This window comes from Arachis hypogaea, chromosome 6 (assembly GCF_003086295.3).
Source record: "Arachis hypogaea cultivar Tifrunner chromosome 6, arahy.Tifrunner.gnm2.J5K5, whole genome shotgun sequence".
Taxonomy (NCBI): Eukaryota; Viridiplantae; Streptophyta; class Magnoliopsida; order Fabales; family Fabaceae; genus Arachis; species Arachis hypogaea.
In genome coordinates, this window is record NC_092041.1 from 94,366,386 (window position 1) to 94,390,123 (window position 23,738).

The following is a 23,738-nucleotide window of genomic DNA, read 5'->3' on the forward strand; positions in this document are numbered from 1 at the left end:
GCCTGTCGATATTGGTGGGGACAGTCATGATGATATTCCAAGAGGTGGACGTTCAGCCCATGGAGGTTCCGGTTCTGCAACACAGGAGTACCCTCCCCACCTCTCTTCTTTGAACTTGGAAGCCATCGGCCAACAGCAGAATGCTGATGCAACATTCGATGGGCAAGGGATGCATGATGGGACATCTATGACTGAATTTCAGATTGGCCAATCCTTCCAGAGTAAAGAGGAAGCCGTGTTGAGTGTAAAAGATTACAGTATTCGGCGTGGAGTTGAGTACAAGGTTATGGAGTCTGACAATCTGAAATACCAAGGGAGATGCAAGGAGTTTGGTAACGAGTGCACGTGGTTGATTCGGATAGTCATGCGAAAAAGGAAGAGCACATGGGAAGTTAAGAGGTACAACGGTCCGCACACGTGTATGGCCACATCGATATCAAGCGACCACAAGCAGCTTGATTATCATGTCATCTGTGCGAGAATCTATCCATTGGTTCGAGCTGATGCGTCGGTGTCTATTAAGGTGTTGCAAGAGGCAACGGAGGCGACTTATGGATTCAGGCCTAGTTATCGGAAGGTGTAGTTGGCGAAGCAGAAGGCAGTAGCGCAAATATATGGCGATTGGGAGGAGTCATATGTTGATCTGCCTCGGTGGATCCTTGGGGTCACATGCACGATGGAAGGTTCCATTGCTCTACTGAAGACGTCCCCGGTTAGGGTGGGTGACCAAGTTGACAAAGATAGAGTCTTCTTTCATCGGATGTTTTGGACATTCCCTCCGTGTATTGAGGCTTTCTGCCACTGTAAGCCGCTGGTAAGCATCGACGACACACACCTGTATGGCAAGTATGGCGGGACATTGTTGTTGGCGATCGCACAGGATGGTAACTCGAATATTTTGCCTGTTGCGTTTGCACTCGTGGAGGGGGAGAACGCAGAGTCTTGGCCATACTTTCTTTCGAACCTTAGAAGGCATGTCACTCCACAGCAAGGTATTCTCGTGATCTCTGATAGACACAACGGCATCATGGCTGCACTAGAGTCCCCCGATAGTGGTTGGCAACCTCCCCATGCTTATCGGGCATTTTGTATTCGGCATGTTGCTGCAAATTTTGCCCTCACTTTCAAAGGACAGGATGCGAGGAGGTCGCTGGTAAATGCCGCGTATGCAAAGACGGAAGCAGAATTCGACTATTGGTTTGATATAATGAGGACGGAGAACCCGGCCATGTGCGATTGGGCAAACAGAATGGAGTATGAGAGGTGGACACAGTACAAGGATGGGGGGGAGAAGATATGGTCACATGACGACCAACATTTCTGAGTGTGTGAACTCTGTCTTGAAGGGCACAAGAAACCTACCGGTGACGTCTCTGGTTAAGTCGGCATATCTCCGGCTGGCCGAGTTGTTTGTTGTTCGGGGGCAGACGGCAGAGGCACAGTTAGGGTCCGGTCACCGGTTTTCACAGGCAGTAGTTAAGGCCATTAAGCGTAATCTGAAGGATTTGAGGTGCTTCACGGTGACTGTGTTTGATAGACATCACCTTGACTATACAGTGGCTAAGACGACGCCCACCGGCAAATTCTCTTTGGGTAGCTATCAGGTTTCTCTAAGGGATCGCACCTGCGATTGTGGATACTTTCAGGCGCTGCACTACCCCTGTTGCCATGCCCTCGCATGCTGTGTGCAGTCACAGCTAGATTGGGACACTTATGTCGATGAGGTGTACACCATGTCTGAGGTCTTTAAGGTGTATGAGATATCCTTTTCACCTTGTATTCCAGAGGGGCTTTGGCCACCATATGACGGGCCGACAATGATCCCCGACCCGGACATGAGAAGGGCAAGAGAAGGACGACCACGGTCCACCCGCATCCGCAACAACATGGATGAAGCCGACACCAGCCGACCTAAGAGGTGTGGCCTGTGCAGGCAGCCCGGTCATACCCGAAGGGTTTGCCCTCAGCGAGGTTCTACTAGCGGGATATAGATTTATCTTTATTTAGTTCATTTGTCGTAGTCTTCGTGATTACAAACGTGTCTGCTTGTATCAGTTATGAGTTTTAAGTCTTATTGGTTTCAATGTTAATGATAATATCAGTAGTTATTTTTCACTTTTCTAGACTTATCGTGCTTAATTTCCATCATAGCTATACGATCGATAAACATAAATACCATCAACATAAACATAAAGTAAAAACTAACCAAAATAAAAGTCCTCCAACGAGAATAAACATAAAGTCTATCGACATAAACATAAAGTAACAACTAACCAAAATAACAGTCATCCAACGAGAATAAACATAAAGTCTGTAACCGGAACATAAACAACATAACGAGAAATGGAAAACAACAACACATGGTGCTAACCATCGTGATCATCTCTAGCAGCATCATGAAAGTCACCAAGGAGATGAGATCCTATCCCACATCGAGTGGGACGCCTGACTCGAGTCGGTCGGGCCGCCTCCTGTCCAATGTCCTCACCTGGATGGTCTAACCCGATCGCGGACTAGGGGGTGCCCCCATGGTGAACCAAGTATCCAACGAGCTACCTGCAGGCACGTTCAGATCCACCCCATACTGACCCTGATAATCAGGTGGCTGGGAATGCATCTCCGTCATATATGGCTGGTAAGCTGCGGTCTCCATCTGCACCTCCGGCATCTGCTGCTGGTAAGACTGGCCACCAAACTGCACGTTCGACGTGCCAGCATCATCCCTAATCAACTCAGATAAGTCTGCATAAAATCGTGGACTCACCAGCTGATCATCTAAATCCATAGTCATCGTCGGCGTCGACTCCGGCATCTGAGAGTAAGATCTGCTGGTGAATGTCTCCCCTCCAGCCTCAGTCGCTGCGGTCCCACTAACTCCACCTCCGAACTGTGTAGCATCCGCAGTTCTCCCACGTTTGGCATTAGACCGACGAACACGGTGATCGACCACAGCTCTAGCCTCTCCGCCTGCATCATCCTCCTGCATCGCATCACGTAACCACCTCCACTCTCGACTGGTGTCCCTAGTACCAACACGACGGCGTCTCTCAACACGACGGTTGTCCGGCATATCAGGTAGCTGTGATCTGCGTGGGACCTGGGATGATCCTTTCTGAAATGCCTCCGGAGGTATCTGGGTGCCTCTAGGATCCGCGAATGTAGCTCCCGGGCTAAGGAACCACTGAGCCTCGCGGTACCACCAATCTAAGTAATCAGTAGATGGGCCAAGATCTGCCACTCGCTCAATGGAAATGACTGCATCAAGTCGGTTCCACCAGTGCTCATGCCATACCCAATAGTACTGGGGAAACCACCTATCCCCTCCCCTACCGTCCTTAGCATGCAGCCAGTCTACGTTCAAAGTATCCTCGGGGATATGCTGTACTCCACCCAGCTGTGGAACAACCCTGTCAACCTGATGCCACTCGATGACCGCAAAGTATATCAAAGTAGTCACGGCTCGCCACATGCGACTATGCTCCTCTGTAAGTATCTCTGGATGGACCATGGCAAGTACATCAAGCGCGGAGTAGGGCTTTCATACAATCTGAAATTTCAGAACTCATCATACATTACAACAACAAGTATATATCTAGTCACGACTAGAGAGCAAACAAAAAATGAAACTCTAACTGCTATAAAACTTACATCACGAGTAGTCAATCGATCCAATGCAAGCCGATACCTAATGACCATCTGCTCCTTTCCATCGTTACGAGGTAAGTAGGCAGACCACCTAAATTTAAGTCATATGAGACACAAACTTAAAAAAAACCCCAAGAAATTTGTTAAACTTAAAAAAGCATAACCCATACCTGGATGCCAGCGGGAAAGAGAAAACCTCAAATCCGGCCGGCCTCAAAGACGAAAACCGCCAGAATATCCAACTCTGTAGCAACTGGAGCGGGCCCGCAAGATTAGTCACATTTCTGTTCGCTACCCGACACATGCATCGGTACAGCCACGCTAAAGTGGCCGACCCCAGCTATACCTCCCCATGTCATCAAGGTTTGCCACAAATGGCAACCACCGTATATGTACCCGGTTCGCACTCTTGTCCCCAAATAACTGAGTCGATAACAGCATCATGATGTAAGCCCGTGCGTAGATGCGGACAGTCTCCTCACTCGCATCTGGTGGTAGCACCCTAAACCTCTCGTGAAACCATGTAAAGTGTACTGTCATCTGCTTGACCTTATTCGGTGGAGGCCGCTCACCGAATAGGTCCTCAAACCACTCCCAAGCTGGTCGGCCACCCTCCATGTATTTCTCAAACTCACCAAGGCAACCACTCACAGCCTCCCCATCCACAGGCAGCCCTAGCTGAAATGCCACGTCCTGCAATGTCACTGTGCATTCTCCGAAAGGCATGTGGAACGTATGCGTCTCAGGACGCCACCTCTCAACGAACGCACTAACAAGTGGCTCATCCAAACAGAACCATTGGCTGTTTAGCCTTGCCAAATGGTACAATCCAGCCCTCTCTAAATACGGGATGATCCTTTCATGCATGGGCATATTTTGTTGCCGTCTCACACTGTATATACACCTAGTGGGCTGCACAGAACAACAAAGAAAAACAGAGTCCAATTAAATTCTCCTATCCTTAAACAAATTCCCGTATCTAACCGTATACGAATACCTTAAACCATCAACAAATTCTCCTATATAGTATTAAAAAAAATTCCCTAGTCACGATAGGAAAAATAACAACACACATACTTTACTAAATAACATCCAGAAATTTTAAAATATTGTAAAGCTTTAAAATTTAAAACTTCATATCATACAAATATCCTAAACAAACTATAATAATTCACTAACGTCAACTATCCCTTTCCCTAAACTAAACCAACACCATGTAGCATAACATTCATTGAAGGGATTTGAAATTCAGGTAACTAGGCATATTTATAACTTACCAAGAAAAACTCAAAATACTAAACCAAAATCAGTGAACTAACATCCTAGCATGCGAAGCCTAATTTCAAACTAGAGGGAATAATCTATAAATTCTAATTCGTCTACCTAACCTACCATTTTTCTGACTAACATATGCAAAGCCTAGAAAAAAATAAATGTTAACTAACCTCGTCACCAATAGAACCGGCAATATGCGCAACACCGTTCAGTCGGTACAGGGTCCTGCCTGCCATGATAACTCGCCAGAAGTCGCCGCTGAGAAACCTCGGGCCCGCTCACAACTTGCTCTGACCACTCTCTAGAATTTCCTCTCTCTAAAAAACTCCACAAACCATCTAAATGCATAATCCACGGCTACAACCACGGTTTATATAGGCAAAGCATCACACGTAAACCGTTACTAGTAGTAGCGGTTCACACTCACACACACACACACACACACACACACACACACACACACACACGTAAACCGCTACTGCCAGTAGCGGTTTACACTCACACACACACGCACGTAAACCGCTGCTGGCAGCAACGGTTTACACTCACACACTCCCACACATAAACTGCGGCAGGTAGTAGCGGTTTATGCACACCTCTAAACCGCTACTACCAGTAGCAGTTTACATAAAATAGTGAAACAATGCATTTGCGTATTGAATTTGGAAACAATGTATTTGCGTAATATTGGGGCTCAAACAATTTAGATGTGCAAATTGCCCTAGTAATAGTTAAATCTACCTACAAACATATTGTCTATTATCACATTTTAAAACAAATTAAATATAAAGGCTATTAGCTCACACTTATAAATCTATAAAATCGCACTGTCTTTAATTCGTGCAAGGGTTTATTTATCAAATAAACTTAAAATATAAACAGAAAATATTTATAAAATGGACCTAGCATCACTTGAAAGAATCATGGAAAATAATCAACTTATCTTATCATCCATAAGAACCATTTCTATGTAAGTCGTGTTGTTCTTGTCAAATTTGGATGAGACTTTTCATAACCTTATAATTCTTGCATTTATTTTTCAAACTTTTTCATTACATAATCTATCATAGGTAATACTGTTGATAGAATCGTAGTTAGTATCCTTTAGGTATGAAAAATAATAAACAGAAGAAGTTCTATTTCTAAAGTACGAATTTTCTAGATGATAAATAATTGTAACAATACACTATTAATCCTTATATATATACACACACACTAATTATACACGGTAATAGTTAACAAATATTTTTAATGGAGATACTTACTCAATATATATGTTATTGACATTAATTATATGCCAATATTTTTAGGAAAGAGCTAAAAGAGGAGATATATAAATATATATAATATTATTGCTATATAGGAAGCATACATAAATTGCTACATTTTTTATTATGTTATATAACTTAAAATTATACTATTATGTTATTATTAATCCTATATACTTGCTATAATTATATCAAATTTAATTATGAATCTAAATAAATAAAATAGATAACATTCAATATTATTTTTTTCTTTTTTACATTCAATATTACTGTAAATATAAAAAGTAAAATAATTAATGAAAAAATATGAGTAGAAAATAAAACATATCAATTAAAATTCAATTTGTTATCTAATTAATCTTGTATCCATACGATATAACTTTACAAAAATGTTATGAATCACAACCTTTTTTATTCTACAAAAAAGAAAAACACTATATGTAGCCTTTAGTAGTACAAAAAATAATTATAAAAATTAATTATTGATATTGATATTAATCATAATTGATTATTAATACTCTAATTTTTTAAAATATATTTTACCTTTTAAAATATAATGCATGTACCGTGTAGACTTTATTATTATTATTGTTGTTGTTGTTGTTGTTGTTGTTGTTGTTGTTGTTGTTGTTGTTGTTGTTGTTGTCCACTAATTGATATCAAATTAAATGGGTCACTATTAATATGTGCATCAATTATCTCCTAATAAAATTATTGCACTTGAATGAGAATTAGAACTATATCAATTGATATAATTAGAATGATTAAAAATATCGATGATTTATAAGTAATTTAATAACTCATTAAATATTAATTTGATATAATTATAATGAAGATATTTTCTTAAATTAATATAATCATACATTATTCATGAGTTAATTGTAATATAATTAAAATAAATTTATTTGAGAAAAAAAATTCATGTATAATTTTCAAAAATTATAATAATTTTTTATTTATATATACGTATATATTAATTTTGTTAAATAATTATATATATATAAATAATTATATACATATATATAAATAAAAAAATATATGAATTATATTTTGTTAAACTCCATGTACCAGCTATTAAAAACATTTAAATCACATGTATTAATTTTTTTATTATAATTATTTCTTTTATATATATGATTATTTTTTATTCTACAATCGTGCAATAATATTTTTTATAATATTATTGTTATATATGAAGCAGCTTTATATTACTATAATTATATCAAATTTAATTATAAATGTAAATAAATAAAATAGAAAACAATCAAAATTAATTTTTTTATAGTCAAAATTTACTGTAAATATAAAAAATAAAATCACTAATGATTAAAAATTTGAGTAGAAAATAAAAATGCATAAACTAAATTCAATTTGTTAACTAATTAATTTTATGTCCATATAATAATATTATTATTATATATTGATTAAAACTGTGAATACATACTAATAAAATTATTACATACAAATGAGAATTAGAACTATATCAATTATATTAATTATATAAACTCAAAATTATTATTATTATTATTATTATTATTATTATTATTATTATTATTGAGTAATGATGATAATTCATGTGATAATGAATATTACCTATAAAACATCTAAAATTATGTGATAATTATAATTCAAAAATTACTGTATATGAAGTCACGTGAATTATTATTATAATTGATATAATAATTGCTATAATTACTACATATTTTCAATCTTATCGGTTGTATCAATTTAACTATATCAATTATATTCAAATTAGTAGTCAATTATTTTTATGAAAATTCTTGCTATAATTAGGTTATACTTATGAGATTATCTTGTATTAATCATTATAATTAATTTAATAAAGATATTTATTAAGTATATATATTATCTATATTAATTATATGCCAATATTTGTAAGAATGAGTTTAAAAAAGTGATATATAAATATATATAATATTATTGTTATATAAAAAATAGATTTAAATAATATATTAAATATTAATTTGATATAATTATAAAAAAATATTTTCCTAAAATAATATAATCATACATTATTCATGAGCTAATTATAATACAATTAAATGTATAATATTATTCTATATTATTTATTTACCGTCATAATTTGATTTGATTATTTTCTAGTTTATTTATTTACATAAATGATTAAAATATATAACATAATAAATATCGTAATTATTATAATTTTATGATATAATTATAATTAACATATTTTATTATAATTAAATATTGATTTGATATAATTATAATGAAAAAGTTTCCTAAAATAATATAATTGTAAAATCCGGTTAATTAACGGCTAATTAACCCATAAATGAGAATTTATTCTAGAAAGCCCTAAATGTGATTTTTATGGCTAAATGTGATAGAGGAGATTGAGACGAGAATTTCGGTACCAATTTTATAGAATTCGGACTAAGATTGGACCAAACGGGCCAAACCGGGTCAACTGGACCCAAAGTGGGCCCTTGGCCCAACATAACTAAACCAAAACCCTAGTTTTCAGCACTCTCTCTCCTCACATAACACTCTTACACGCTGAAATTGGAGGCACAAGAGGGAAGAACACTCTCTCAAGTTCTCTCCCTTGGTTGATCTTCAAACCACCATAACTTTTGATCTAGAGCTCTGATTGCCGCTCCATTTGTGGCCACGCGTTTACCGCGGAGAGCTCTACAAAACCCATACAATCAATCTTGAGGTAAGTTACGTTTTTCTCTTCGAAATTCCAACCTTATTTTCAAGTTTTATGAGCAAAAATGTTGAGATTTTAGGCTCTTTGATGTTATAGGACCCAACTCTCTTGAAGGAGAAGGTTAATCTTGTCTCCTTGGACCTTGGGTGTGATAAGATTCTCAACCCTAGTGTAATTTGTGGTTCTATGATGTTTGGATTTTGAGATGTTGTGTATGAGTGTGATGGTTGTGGCTTAGGTTGTGTATATGTGAATATTGAAACTTGATTGGTGATATTGAAAAGCTTGAAAAGATATTTGGTGGTGAAAAATCTGTTCTTGGAGGTGTTGAGGCCTTGAGAGCTTGAGAAAAAATGGTTTGGAAGTGCTCCAGTTGAGCTTGGGAAATCGGCTAAGGTATGGTTTCGGTTTCCCGTATCTAATATGTAATATGGTAGGAAATACTTAGACTAGAGGCCCTAAGATAGGCATTGAAATGTTGATGTTGTTGAATGGTTGAAATATATGATGTGGTCATATATGTGATGATGATTATTGATGCCTTGATGGTATGATGTATGAGACATATGCATGTTGTGATATATGCTTGATGATTGGTTATGGTTGAATTGTAGATTGAACCATGTTGATGGTGAGTATGACATTAATTGTGTACAATGATGATTTATTGGAATTGGTGTTGTTGAAAATTGGCATGAGGAAGAGTATGTGATATGTCAATGTGTTTGGGTTTGAACCATTTGGGTGAAGTGGGTTAAAATGATGGATAGTGATTTTGTAAATTGTGGTAATTTGTCAATGTGTGAGCTGAGGAGGCCTGATGTTGAATTTGATATATTTTGATTGATTTCAAAGAAAAGGGGTGAAGTTGGCATGTTTTGATTGATTTTGAAAAGAGTTGAAAATGGCTTGTTTTGAAAATGGCACTTTGTGGTTTTGTATGAAAAATATGGTTTTTGGGCATACTTTGACGGGACATAACTTGGACTACGGATCTCTGTTTTGTGCCAAATCTATTTAGAAATGAAATTGGATCCGGGATGTCCATGCCGTTCGAAGAATGGGTGAAAAACGATTTAAAAATGAGAAAGTTATGTCCGTTGGAAGATTGGGGGTTGAATCTGTGAATTCTGCAGCTTTTAACTTAGAAAATTTTAGCAGAATGACCCCTCGCGCGTAGGCGCACTTGGCGCGTACGCGCCATTCTTTCAGAGGGTGCCATCCACGCGTGCGCGTGGTGTGTGCGGGCGCGCCGATGTGCTGCACCCAATGCCCAGCCATTTTCCAGAAAGTTGTGCCCAAACTGTGCCAGATTTGTGCCTGGGGTACAAGAGTACCCACGCGTACGCGTGGCTGACGCGTGCGCGTCGATTGGCTAATTTTCAATCCACGCGTTAGCGTGCATGACGCATACGCGTCGATGAGTTTTGTGGCCATCCACGCGTGCGCGTGGAGTGCGCGTACCTGTGGCTCTATTTTCATCCCAAAGTTGATTTTTGAGTTTTAAAAGTCAAATCTCATACTTCTAAGCCTCCAATCTCGCCACTTATGTCTTAAATCATTATGATATATGCCTAGCAATGGGAAAAGGAGCTAGGGGATGTGGTAACTTGCGAGTGAAGCAAGGAAAAAATGAATGATCAATGAGGATCAAGCATGATTATGTGAGAAGCGGAGGATAGTGGTGGAAGTGCTTGTTATGCCATGGGCCGAAAGGCCGTAATTGTTAATAAAATGGCTGGTTATGGATTTAACCGTGAGCCATATGGCTGGTTATGGATTTAACCGTGAGCCGAATGGCTGGATTATTGCCGTGTTACGGCGGAGCCATGATTATGGCTAAGAATAAATGCATATATATGTTGTTGAATGAAATGTGAATGTTGCACTTCTATTATCGGAGATGAGAGTTTCCCTGGGAGAAAGCAGTGGCTAGCCACCACGTGCTCCAGGTTGAGACTTGAAGCTCTTTTGACCCTATGTCGTCAGGGTGGCCGGGCACTGTGAAAACCCCGGATGAGCTCACCCCCATAAATATTCACCAGTGAGGGTGATGGATATGGATCATGATTATGATCAAGTTTATATTGAGTATAACTCGAGTTGGGGAGACACGACAGAGGGACAGTCCAATGGTTAGCTACCAGGACTTGTCAGGTTGGCTCTATAACCGACATATGATATCATTAGCCACTAGGGACATGCATTCATCATATGCATACTATATGAATTGTTTGAGATTGCCTATTTGACTGCATATTACTTGCTAATTGTCTAAATGCCTTATTTGTTCCTATTTGTATATTTCTTGTTTGATATAACTGTGTTTGCTACATTATACTCCTGCTGGTGGTTGGGAGGTTTGAAGGAATTGGAAAGGGAAGTATTAGTTAGACTGAAGAATCTTTAGTCAGATGCCCTTATATGGTTTAGCTTGTTTATAAGCTTTGAATTATCTGGAGGAAGTTCTAGGATTGCCTTTGGCTTTCCTCTATTATTATGTATTATATATGTGGAAGCTGTTACCATGCTAAAGACCTCTGGTTCTCACCCATGCGGATTTTGTAGTTTTCAGATGCAGGCCGTGAGGGTTCCCGCTGAGGCATGCTGGAGACTTCTAGATTTGCGAAGATCCTTTGTTCTCGGGACTATGTTTTGGGTTATATGTTTTGCTTAGATACTTTTATCTCCATTAAATAATACAAACTGTGATGATTCCTCTTATGGGAGATTTTGGAGAAATAAGTTTCTGTATTTGTGTCCCTTTAGGTTTTCTTTGGGGTTTTCCTTATTTTATCATATGTATATATTGCTATGCTCGGACCGGTTATCTTCGCAGCCGAATTTTGAGTTTTGATATTCCCGTTCTTGACACTCCTTTGTATATATATAATATCGCGTTGGTTTATCCTTGTTCGTTACGATATCGATCGGAGTGTTGCGCTTTTGAGTTGCGATTTTTGTTTACCCCTTTTTCTACAAAGGCTCCTAGTTATAATCAATCATTCATACTACTATACGTACTAAATTTTTATTTTAGAGGCTGTAATACCTTGCCATCACTGAATTATGACTTAAGCATAAGACTCTGTATGATAGGGTGTTACAATAATCATACATTATTTATGAGCTAATTATAATACAATTAAAGATATTATTATATCATAATGTCTACTTACTATATTAATATAATATCAAAAAATACATGTTTCATTATTTTTTATAGATAAAATCGGTTTTTATTGGCAACTAAATTGTGTTTAGGTCAACGAAAACTATATGTTTAGGTAGAGATTTTTTGTCAAATATAATGAAAATACAAATAAAGAAATAAAGGATAAAATAAACTTAAATAATATATATGGCAGCACTTCATTTTATTAATTATTAAATTATTTAAAAATAGTACATCCACGAAAAATACTCATAATATATAAATTGAGGCAATAATTTAAAAATTTCTAATTATAATTTAATCAAATACTAATATTAAAACCAAATTACTTAAACAATATTGAATCTATTCTAGTTCTTAGTCACGTATAATATAGAGTCATTCTCGTAACGATAACCAACTGAAATAACATTGTAAATATCAACATTTAGAATTCGTACAAATTCAAACCATCTTCTTGTTAAATAAGCTTCATCATCCGCTATCCATGCAATGCGGCAAGGTATAAAATTGCCACACCGAAAAACCAAACTAACCCTTATTCCTCTCAATGGCATTGCAAGAAAGCCGGTAATTTCTGAAAAAAATTACAATATGTTATAAAATTATTCTAATAATGAACAACTTAAAATAAGATAATTTAAATATATTACCAATCGTTGAAATTGCATATCCGAGTTTGTCACGAATTTAGCAAAACTGAACTTAAACTGAGAGAATTCAATCTCATTATGTGCTCCACTTTGAAGATTTTCGGGCAGACGTAAAAAGCATGGAGGGGATGGAACTTGAACTTGCCCTATAAAATTCCGTGGATGCAATTCCTCAATTAAAAATCGAGCTCCTCCCAAGAAAGCTAACTTTAACCACATTTCATTAGGTTGGTCATAATAGGTAAGTAGATCCAACCATCCTTCGGTAAAGTAGAGATTATTGCCCCTTCTTTGAACGCTTACATCCATGTAGTTGGAACCTGAATCAGTGAAGACAACTCGATGAGGTATTTCATAGATGTGATGCATTGTAAACGATTGTGGTAAAAGACAATCGAACTGGAACATTAGACGATAAGAATAACTTAGAGTAACAATAATTAATAAATTATTAAAAGAATAATATAATATAATGAGTATAGAAAAATATTATAAAAAATTATAAATTGTACCTTAAAAGGATCAACTTCAATAAAAAACGAAGAATACATTCTTATTCTATGAAGTAGTAAAAAAAATAATAAATATAAAATTATGAGCTGACTCTCAAATTTAGATTCATGTACCACAGAAAAACACTATTTATAGACCTTAGTAAAACAAAAATAAATATGTAAATTACTTATTATTAACACAATTTTTTATTATGTGCAATAATTACGCATTATAATTGATAAGTAGTTTAATAGTGCATTAAATATTGATTTGATAATGAAGATATATTTCTAAATTAGTATAATTATATATTATTCATTAAATATTAATTATAATATAATATAATTATAATAAAGGTATTTTTTATAAAATAATTTAGAATAGATGAAAAATTTCATTCATTTTAGAGAGAAAACAGACTCACAAGAGATCGACACATCACTCTTATTAGCTGGCAGAAAATCTAATTTTAGTATATTAAGTAGATATTAAATAGATGATATCTACCATTATATGTTTTCATAGCAAAATTATAAATAATTTATATGTCATCACTTGAATGTAGAATGATTTTTATATCAACTTTTGTAAGATATAAATAGATGATAGAATGACAAAGGAGCTGCATTATTTCACAAAAAAACAGAGTAAGAGGTTGAAGTATCAATTTTTCTTTTTAATAAAAAATTACCTTATCTTTCATAAAAATAAACAAAAATTGAATTAGGTCTTTAATCCTTTTAATATGTGGCTAATTTTCTGGTGCCTGTAACTTTGGTACCGAAATTGTCAAAGTTACTTTTTATGGTAAGTTTTAAATATTAAAAAATAATTTACTTTTATATTTTTTAATTTAAATATTAAATTTTATCTCATTTTAGTAAGTTAGACAAATATATATAAACACCATAGGATACACTTTAATATGTTCAAAAAAAAAGTTTAACCCAGTCAAAGAATTAATGAAATGCCACGTGTTGCATTCCAATTTTGACGACATCCCAAAGCCACCATGAGTAAGAAATTTTGTAGTCGCAATAAACCTTTCCTATGTTGTAAAATAAATATAAAATAAAGAAGTATAAGTAGAAGACTCTAGTACTATAATTACTATCTCAATATAATAAATATGATTAATATATTTATTAATATTATATGTAAAGAATAATAAAAAAGAGTATTTAAAATACTTGTAAAATAAAGGAAGAGAGAGAATTGTAGTAGTAATATAAAGAGAGAATATTATATTAATTATTTATTATTATTACTGTGTATAAACTCAAGCGAGGTTTCACCTATTTATACAGGTAATAGGCCTTTGTTTTCAATCTTTATTAACTATCAATTTGCTTTGAAAAGCAATTCCTTCGATATAGGAAAGGTAAGCCGCCCAATCTCATAAATGGGCATTCAATTTGTTTTTATCACAACATTCCCCCTTGGATGTCCATTTAGGATTATGTCTCGTTAAAACTTTACTAAAGAAAAATCCAATGGAAAAAAACTTTAGTAAAGGAAAAAGAGTACAAAATCCTTTGTGATGAGAACTGCCTCATTAAAAACTTTATCAAGAAAAACCCATTGGGAAAAAACCTGACCAAGGAAAAAAGAGTACAGCTCCCCCTCGTGTCGACATCATTTAATATCTCGAAATCAGCGCATCCCAATCTGATGTACCAATCTTTCAAAAGAGGATTTTGGAAGTGACTTTGTAAATAAATCTGCCAGATTATCACTTGATCGAATCTGTTGGACATCAATTGTCCCTTGATTTTGAAGATCATGAGTGAAGAAAAATTTGGGAGAAATATGCTTTGTTCTATCACCTTTGATGTATCCGCCTTTAAGTTGAGCAATGCATGCTGTATTATCTTCAAATAGGACAGTTGGAGTTATCTTATGATCAATCAGTCCACATGATGACAGAATATATTGAATCAGACTCCTTAGCCAAAAACATTCGCGACTAGCTTCATGTATCGCTAGTATTTCGGCATGATTAGAGGATGTTGCAGCAATCGTCTGTTTCGTGGACCTCCATGATATAGTTGTACCACCATATGTGAATAGGTATCCTGTTTGAGATCTCCCTTTATGTAGATCAAACAAGTATCCAGCATCTGCATAGCCAATTAATTGTGATTTGGATCCATAGGGATAAAACAATCCCATATCAACTGTTCCATGAAGATATCAAAAAATTTGTTTGATTCCACTCCAATGTTGTAATACCCGGTCTAACCGAAATTAATTAAATAATGAGTAAGTAGGAGCGAATATGGTTGGAAGATTTGGCAATTGGAATTTGATGATTTCAATATGATATTTGGATTCAGTGAATTTTTCCGAGTCGGAAAACATAGTTTTCTGCGTAAAAGTGCGCAGTGGAATTTTGACCGGCAGTACCAGCTGAGACCTGTCTGGTACTGCAGCTGAGAAAGTTGATTATGAGTAAATAAGATTAAGAAATGAGGAATTATAATTAGGGGAGGTAGAAATATTTGAAGTGCGATTTAGAGCGCTAATGTTAAAGGTTTTGGTCCAAAATTGGGCCAACGGACAAAAATAAGTGAATTGGGCCTAAGTGGGCCCAAGACCCAACATATATAAACATTAGTTATGAGCATTTCAGCTCATTTTTACCCTAAAAGAGAGGTTGGGGCGCTGAAATAGTGAAGAGAGGAGAGAAGAGAGAAAACCTAACTCTCTTTGATCTTCAAATCACCATAACTTGAGCTACGGAGCTCCGATTGACGAGCCGTTTGCGGCCACGCGTCGCTCTTCTCATCCTCTACAATTTTATCTAAGTTTTGTGGTGAGTATTCCATTCATCTCTGCCCAGTTTTCGAAATTCCCCACTGTTACACGTTTTTGGGAAGTTAGTGTTGAAATCTTGTGATTTTGGGTGTTTAGGGATACTCCAACATGGATTCTAAGTGGGTTCTATCCCTACTTTATATGGGCTGAGGTAAGAAGTGCTCAAACCCTTGTGATTTATCATCTTTATGAGCCCTAGGTTGATGTATGTATGTGATATTGGTTATGTTAGTGTATTTGGTGATTTTGATGCATAATTGGGAGGTTGGTATTGCTTGTGGAGCTTTGGTGAGGCTTGGAGCTAAGGGTTGGTGGAGACTTCCATAGAAGAGGCTCAATTGATTTGGCTACAAGAGGTACGGTTTAAGTTTCATTTAAGTACCGTGTGGTGTGATGAGAATTCCTAGGCTAGATGCCCCTAGGATTAAGTTTGGATTGTGTAAATGGTTGATGCTAATATGCATAGTTGGTATGTAATGTGAATTGATGATTGGGTTGAGAATGGTGTGGCCTTGTATGCTTGGTGTATTGAAAATTTGATGTATTGGGTAATGAGTATTAATTTGTGGTTTATGCATTTAAATTGTGAAATTGGGCCGGAGGCCGTAAATTTTGGGCCGGAGGCCGGAAAGAGGTAAGGGAGGTAAGTTGATGTGTGCATTGTATGATGACACAAGTAATTGGATGAATTTCATATAATGAATATATGAATGATTGGGTTGGTTATTGAATAATGAGGTTTGAGGAGTTGAAGTGTGAAAATCGGTAATTTTGGGTGAAAGTGTATAGATGAAGTATGTTTGATTTTGGTTGATATATATTATGTGGTCATATATGTGAGTATGATTATTGATGCCTTGATGGTATGATAATGCATGAGAGATATGTATGTTGTGACATATGCTTGTGGAATGATTAAGGTTGATTTGGGGGTGAAACCACGTGATAGTGAGTATGATATTGGTTATGTATAATGATGGTTGATTGGAAATAGTATTGTTGGAAATTGGGATGAGGAAGGATGTATGACATGTTGATATGTTTGTAATTTAGCCATTTGTTTGAAATGGGTAAAGATGGTTATATGGCGGTTTTGTGAATTGTGGTAAGGTGTTAATGTATGAGTTGAGGAGGCTTGATGTTGATTTTGGTATATTTTGATTGGTTTCAAAAAGGGTTGAAATTGGCATGTTTTGGTTGATTTTGAAAAGAGTTGAAAATGGCTTGTTTTGAAAATGGCACTTTGTGGTTTTATATGAAAACATGGTTTTTGGGCATACTTTGACGGGACATAACTTGGACTACGGATCTTTGTTTTGTTCCAAATCTATTTAGAAATGAAATTGGATTCGGGATGTCCATGCCGTTCGAAGAACGGGTGAAAAACGATTTAAAATGAGGAAGTTATGTCCGTCGGAAGATTGGGGGTTGAATCTGTGAATTCTGCAGCTTTTAACTTAGAAATTTTTTTAGCAGAATGACCCTCCACGCGTAGGCGCACTTGGCGCGTACGCGTCGTTCTTCGAGAAGGCACCATCCACGCGAGCGTGTGGTGTGCGCGTGCGCGTCGATGCGCTGCATCCAATGCCCAGCCTTTTTCCCGAGAGTTGTGCCAGAGTTGTGCCAGTTCTGTGCCTGGGGCGCAAATGCACCCACGCGTACGCGTGGCTGACGCTTACGCGTCGTCTGGCTGTGTTTCAATCTGCGCGTCCGCGTGTATGACGCATACGCGTCGATGAGCTTTGTGGGCATCCACGCGTGCGCGGTGGAGTACGCGTACGCGTGGCCCTGCTTTCATGCCAAAGTTGATTTTTGAGTTCTAAAAGCCAAATCTCATACTTCTAAGCCTCCGATCTCACACCTTATGTATTAAATCATTATGATATGCTTAGTAATGAGAAAGGAACCAGGGGATGTGGTAACTTACGAGTGAAGCAAGGGGAAAAAGTTATGATCAATGGTGATCAACGATGATTATATGAGATATGGAGGATGACGGTAGGAGTACCGTGTATGCCATGAGCCGAAGGGCTATATCTATTGATAAATGGCTGGTTCTTGATTGAACCATGAGCCGGATGGCTGAGTTATTGCCGGATCACGGCAAAGCCATTATTGATTATGGCTGAGTATAAATGCATATATGATTAATGAATGAATGTGTTGAATGGATAATAATGGGAAATGTTGAAATGTGATGTGTAACCCCGGGTAGTAGGCAGTGGTGTTGTCCACTTGCTCCGGGTATGAGACGGAAAAGGATGTTTATGATAAATGAGTTAATTATAGAGTTTTGAATGAATGTAATTCTGATACCTGGGTAGTAGTAAGGGTTGGGGTTCGTCCCACTTGCTCCAGGTTATTGTTTGAGATTTGAAAACAATGAGGATTGATAATTTGAATTGAGATTGAATGAATATATGCTTAAGATACCTGGGCAGTAGCAAGGGTTGTGGTTCGTCCCGCTTGCTCCGGGTTAATGCTTGAGATACCTGGGCAGTAGCAAGGGTTGTGGTTCGTCCCGCTTGCTCCGGGTTAATGCTTGAGATACCTGGGCAGTAGCAAGGGTTGTGGTTCGTCCCACTTGCTCCAGGTCAGAGATTGTGACGCCTGGGTAGTAGCGGTAGTAGTGGTGAATCCACTCGCTCCAGGTTGAGCTGTTAAACACCCGCCTGGGTAGTAGCCGCAGTAGTGGTTGTTCCACTGGCTCTGGGCTGAGTGGGTAGTAGCAAGGGGGTTGTAGCTCAAACCTACTTGCTCCGCAAGGGGTGTTTCTGTCCATGGTTAGCTACCAGGACGTGTCGGGTTGGCTATATAACCGACAGATGATATCATCAGCCATAGGGCAGGCATACATCATTTGCATATGTTTGAATTGTGTGGGTTTGCCTATTTGTTTTGGATTTCTATATCATATATGCTATGTTACCTGATTACATGCTACTTGTTCTACTTGTACCTTATTTGTGTATTACTTGTCTGTATTGCTTGTGTTTGTACAACTGAGAGATCCCTCATGATGGTGTTGGTGGATGTTGGGGGCTGTTCTTGATGAGATGAATTAATAATGCGATTGCATAATGATGATAATTTTTGAATGAGATCATTTGAGCCCCCTGGGTAGACGCAGTGATGTGATTTCACTAGCTCCAGGCGAGGGTATGATGTATTGATATAGAGTTGCTGAGGCAGAACAACTGGTAATGGTTTTGCTTATGATTCTGAGTCTGATTCGTGAAAGAATCAGCGAATTGGGAAACATGTGTAATATGAACTAGATTTAGTATCCCCTTACGTCAGATGCCTATTTATGGGTTAGTGAGAATCTAGGCTGGATATTTGGTGAAAAGGAGTTTAGGATGCTTAGTGAGTTTTTATTGCAGTGCATTGTATTTATTTGACACTTTTACCGTACTGGGAACCCATGGGCCCGGGGTTCTCATTCCGTATATATCTCTTGTTTTTCAGATACAGGTTCAGGTGCTCAGAAGTGAGCTGCGATTCGTCTGAGAGACGGCGAAGATATTTATTTTCTCTACTTTGTGTTTTGCTTAGAATCTCTCCACCTTTGTTCTGAAAAGATTATATTATGTATTGAACTCTTTTGGAACTTGCCTATAGAGGCTCTTATGTTTCCTTTGGGAGAGATTAGGATATATTGTTGTCAACTACTTTCATACTATACCCTAGCCGGCCTAAACTTCGCGGGTCGCGACTAGTGGCTATTTACTTATGTTATATATATCTATCTGTTATCTGTCTCTTAATCTCCTTTATGCCTTGTCCGTATATCGCTTTCGGCTTCACGTTTTAACTTTTCGTTGTCGAAACGTGAGTGATACGTCTTCGCGATTTTATTTCTACTCTTTTCAGGCTTCTCGATTAATACTCCTTTCGAAATTACCTATAGTTATATATTAAAAATCCACCTGAGAGTCGTACCACCGTAATATCATTGACTTATGACTCGAGCATAAGGATTTGAATATTAGAGTGTTACATTATGGTATCGCATCCACTACAGGGGAATACGTTTCTTCATAATCTATACCGGGCCTTTGTGAAAAGCCTTGTGTCACAAGTCGGGATTTGTAGCGCACAACTTCATTTTTCTCATTTCGTTTCCTCACAAATACCCATTGGTATCCAATAGGTTTTACATCTGCAGGTGTACGGACTACAGGTCCAAAGACTTCACGTTTTGCAAGTGAGTCTACTTCAGCCTTCATGGCTTCTTCCCATTTTGGCCAATCATTTCTTTGTCAACATTCTTCGACTAATCTTGGCTCAAGATCCTTATTTTCATGCATGATATTTAATGCCACATTATATGCAAATATTTCATTGACAATTGTCTTATTTCGGTCCCATTTCTCTCCTGTAAAGACATAATTTATCGAGATCTCGTCATTTTCACAATTTTTAGGTACCTGAACGTCTTTTGGCGTTAAAACTATATCAAAATTTTGGATAACTGCAGATGTCTTTACTATGTCTTTTTCAACAGGAATCGTATTTACCTCTTTTCTTTTTCGAGAATTTTTATCTTTGGAACCGATAGGCCTGCCACGCTTCTGGCGTGTATTTGCTTCGGTGGCAATTTGTCCAACTGGAACATCAATTCGAATTGGGGCATTTTCCGCTATTATATAAGATTTGGTTATCCTCTTTGTATTGGAAAATGCATCAGGCAATTCATTTGCTATTCTTTGCAAATGTATAATCTTTTGAACTTCTAGTTCACATTGCCCTGATCGAGGATCTAAATGCATCAACGATGATGCATTTCAATTAAGTTCCTTTTCAGGAAGCTTATTCTCTCCCCCTAATGTTGGAAATTTTGATTCATCAAAATGACAATCTGCAAACCGGGCTTTAAATACATCTCCAGTTTGTATTTCAAGATACCTCACTATAGAGGGAGAATCATATCCAATATATATCCCCAATTTTCTTTGGGGTCCCATTTTAGTGCGATTAGGTGGTGCAATGGGAACATATATCACACACCCAAATATTCTTAAATGGAAAATATTTTGCTGCTGGCCAAAAGCTAATTGCATAGGAGAGAACTGATGGTAACTCGTTTGCCTCAAACGAATAAGTGCTGCAACATGTAAAATAGCATGCCCCCAAACCGAGGTTGGGAGATTTGTTCTTATTATCAAGGGTCTAGCAATTAATTGAAGGCACTTAATAAGTGATTCTGCTAACCCATTTTTGTGTGTGAACATAAGCTACTGGATGTTCAACACTTATTCCATTAGCCATACAATAAGCATCAAAAGCTTGGGAAGTAAATTCACCAGCATTATCAAGGTGAATTGCTTTGATTGGATTTTCTGGAAATTGTACTTTTAATCGAATAATTTGAGCTAGTAATCTTGCAAACGCCAGGTTGCGAGAGGACAATAAGCACACATGTGACCATCTCGAAGATGCATCTATTAGGACCATAAAATATCTAAAAGATCCACATGGTGGATGAATAGGTTCACATATATCACCTTGAATCATTTCTAGGAATTCAAGGGACTCAAATCCCATCTTTGCTGTTGATGCCCTTAAAATTAACTTTTCCCGAGAACATGCAACATAACAAAATTCACTAGTTTTAAGAATCTTCTGATTCTTTAGTGAATGTCCATGGGAGTTTTTAATAATTCTCCTCATCATGATTGTTCCCGGATGACCCAATCTATCCTGCCAAGTTATGAGTTCATTTGGGCTGGTAAACTTCTGGTTTACAATGACATATGATTCAAGTGCACTAATCTTTGTATAATATAACCCAGATGAAAGTGAGGGCAACTTTTCTAATATAACCTTTTTATTTGAATCATGAGTTGTGATACATAAGTACTCATGACTTCCCTCATTCATAGTCTCAATATGATATCCATTTCGGCGAATATCTTTGAAACTCAATAAGTTTCTCAGAGACTTGGTAGATAATAGTGCATTATTTATTACAAATTTTGTTCCTCCAGGAAACAAAATTATAGCTCTTCTGGAGCCTTCTATCACATTGTCTGAGCCAATAATAGTATTAACATACTCTTCTTTTGGCACAAGATGGGTAAAATATATATCACTTTTAAGAATAGTGTGCGAACTTACACTATCCGCAAGGCAAATATCTTTAGAATATGTTCTTGCCATTTTTCTTCAAAAACAAATGATAATAATAATAATAAAATGAGTAGAAGTACATGCATAGTAAAATTATTCACATGAATACTTAACAAACACACATATTAAACTATTTCATCATTGATCAAATAGTCAATATTTCCTTCAGGATCCTCAAAGAAATCAAATACATCATAATGAGTGGTGGAATTTTCAGCATCATTTGAAATGAAATTCGACTCTTTTCTCTTGTCGTCCTTTTTCAAAGATACCTGGTAAAGATCGACTAGGTGCCTTGGGGTACGACAGATACGTGACCAATGGCCCTTTCCACCACAACGGAAACACTTATCCTCTGTTGATTTATTCTGCCCGATATTTCTTTCTTTATCCCACTTCTGGTGAGATCCTCTCTTTTGAATATAATTCCTTTTCCTTCCATAATTTTTCTTGTTATTAAAACCTTGTCATTTACCTCTTCTGGGGTAATTTGTCGAATTTACTTCAGGAAATGGGGCGGCGCCAGTTGGGTGCGCTTCATGATTTTTCAATAATAACTCATTGTTGCGTTCAGCAACAAGAAGGCAAGAAATTAACTCAGAATATTTTTTAAACCCTTTTTCTTGATACTACTGCTGCAGGAGCACATTCAAGGCATGGAAGGTTGAGAAAGTTTTCTCCAACATATCATGATCTGTTATCTTTTTCCCACATAATTTCATTCATGAGGTGATTCGAAACATTGCAGAATTATATTCATTTATGGATTTAAAATCTTGTAGACACAAGTGCGTTCATTCATATCGGGCTTGAGGAAGTATTACCGTTTTTTGATGATTCTACCTTTCTTCAAGGTCTTTCCAAAGATCTGCAGGATCTTTTAATGTGAGATATTCATTTTTCAATCCTTCGTCAAGATGACAATGAAGGAAAATCATGGCATTGGCTTTATCCTTCTAAGATGCATTATTTTAAGCTTTAATGGTATCTCTAAGATCCATTGAATTAAGATGGATTTCAGCATCTAATATCCATGATAAATAATTGTTTCCAGATATATCAAGAGCATTGAATTCAAGATGAGAGAGTTTCGACATAATAAAAATTTGTTACCTGAATCTTTTTAAAAATTTGATCGTGCTGATAACGTGTTGTAAAATAAATATAAAATAAAGAAGTATAAGTAGAAGACTCTAGTACTATAATTACTATCTCAATATAATAAAGATGATTAATATATTTACTAGTATTATATGTAAAGAATAATAGAAAAGAGTATTTAAAATACTTGTAAAATAAAGGAAGAGAGAGAATTGTAGTAATAATATAGAGAGAGAAGAGTATAAAAGAGAGAGAATATTATATTGATTGTTTATTGTTATTACTCTGTATAAACTCAAGCGAGGTTTCACCTATTTATACAGGTAATAGGCCTTTGTTTTCAACCTTTATTAACTACCAATTTGCTTTGAAAAGCAATTCCTTCGATATAGGAAAGGTAAGCCGCCCAATTTCATAAATGGGCATTCAATTTGTTTTTATCACAACATCCTACATATAGATGGTGAATTTTAAGATGGTTA

General features: G+C 36.6%; 1 protein-coding gene across 1 annotated transcript; it reads left to right on the plus strand.

Moving 5' to 3' along the window:
• The first annotated feature begins 676 nt into the window (after positions 1-676).
• LOC112805755 (uncharacterized) lies at positions 677-1,991 on the plus strand. The gene is made up of 2 exons (XM_025848090.1): positions 677-1,240; positions 1,347-1,991. Exons 1-2 carry the CDS (start codon positions 677-679, stop codon positions 1,989-1,991), a joined length of 1,209 nt encoding a protein of 402 aa, XP_025703875.1.
• Positions 1,992-23,738: the final 21,747 nt, after the last annotated feature.

Coding starts and splice junctions, on each gene's coding strand:
- LOC112805755 (XM_025848090.1), top strand. CDS start 677: ATGGAAGGTTCCATTGCTCTACTGAAGACGTCCCCGGTTAGGGTGGGT. Junction 1,241..1,346: donor ACCCGGCCATGTGCGATTGG/GCAAACAGAATG, acceptor TCTGTCTTGAAG/GGCACAAGAAACCTACCGGT.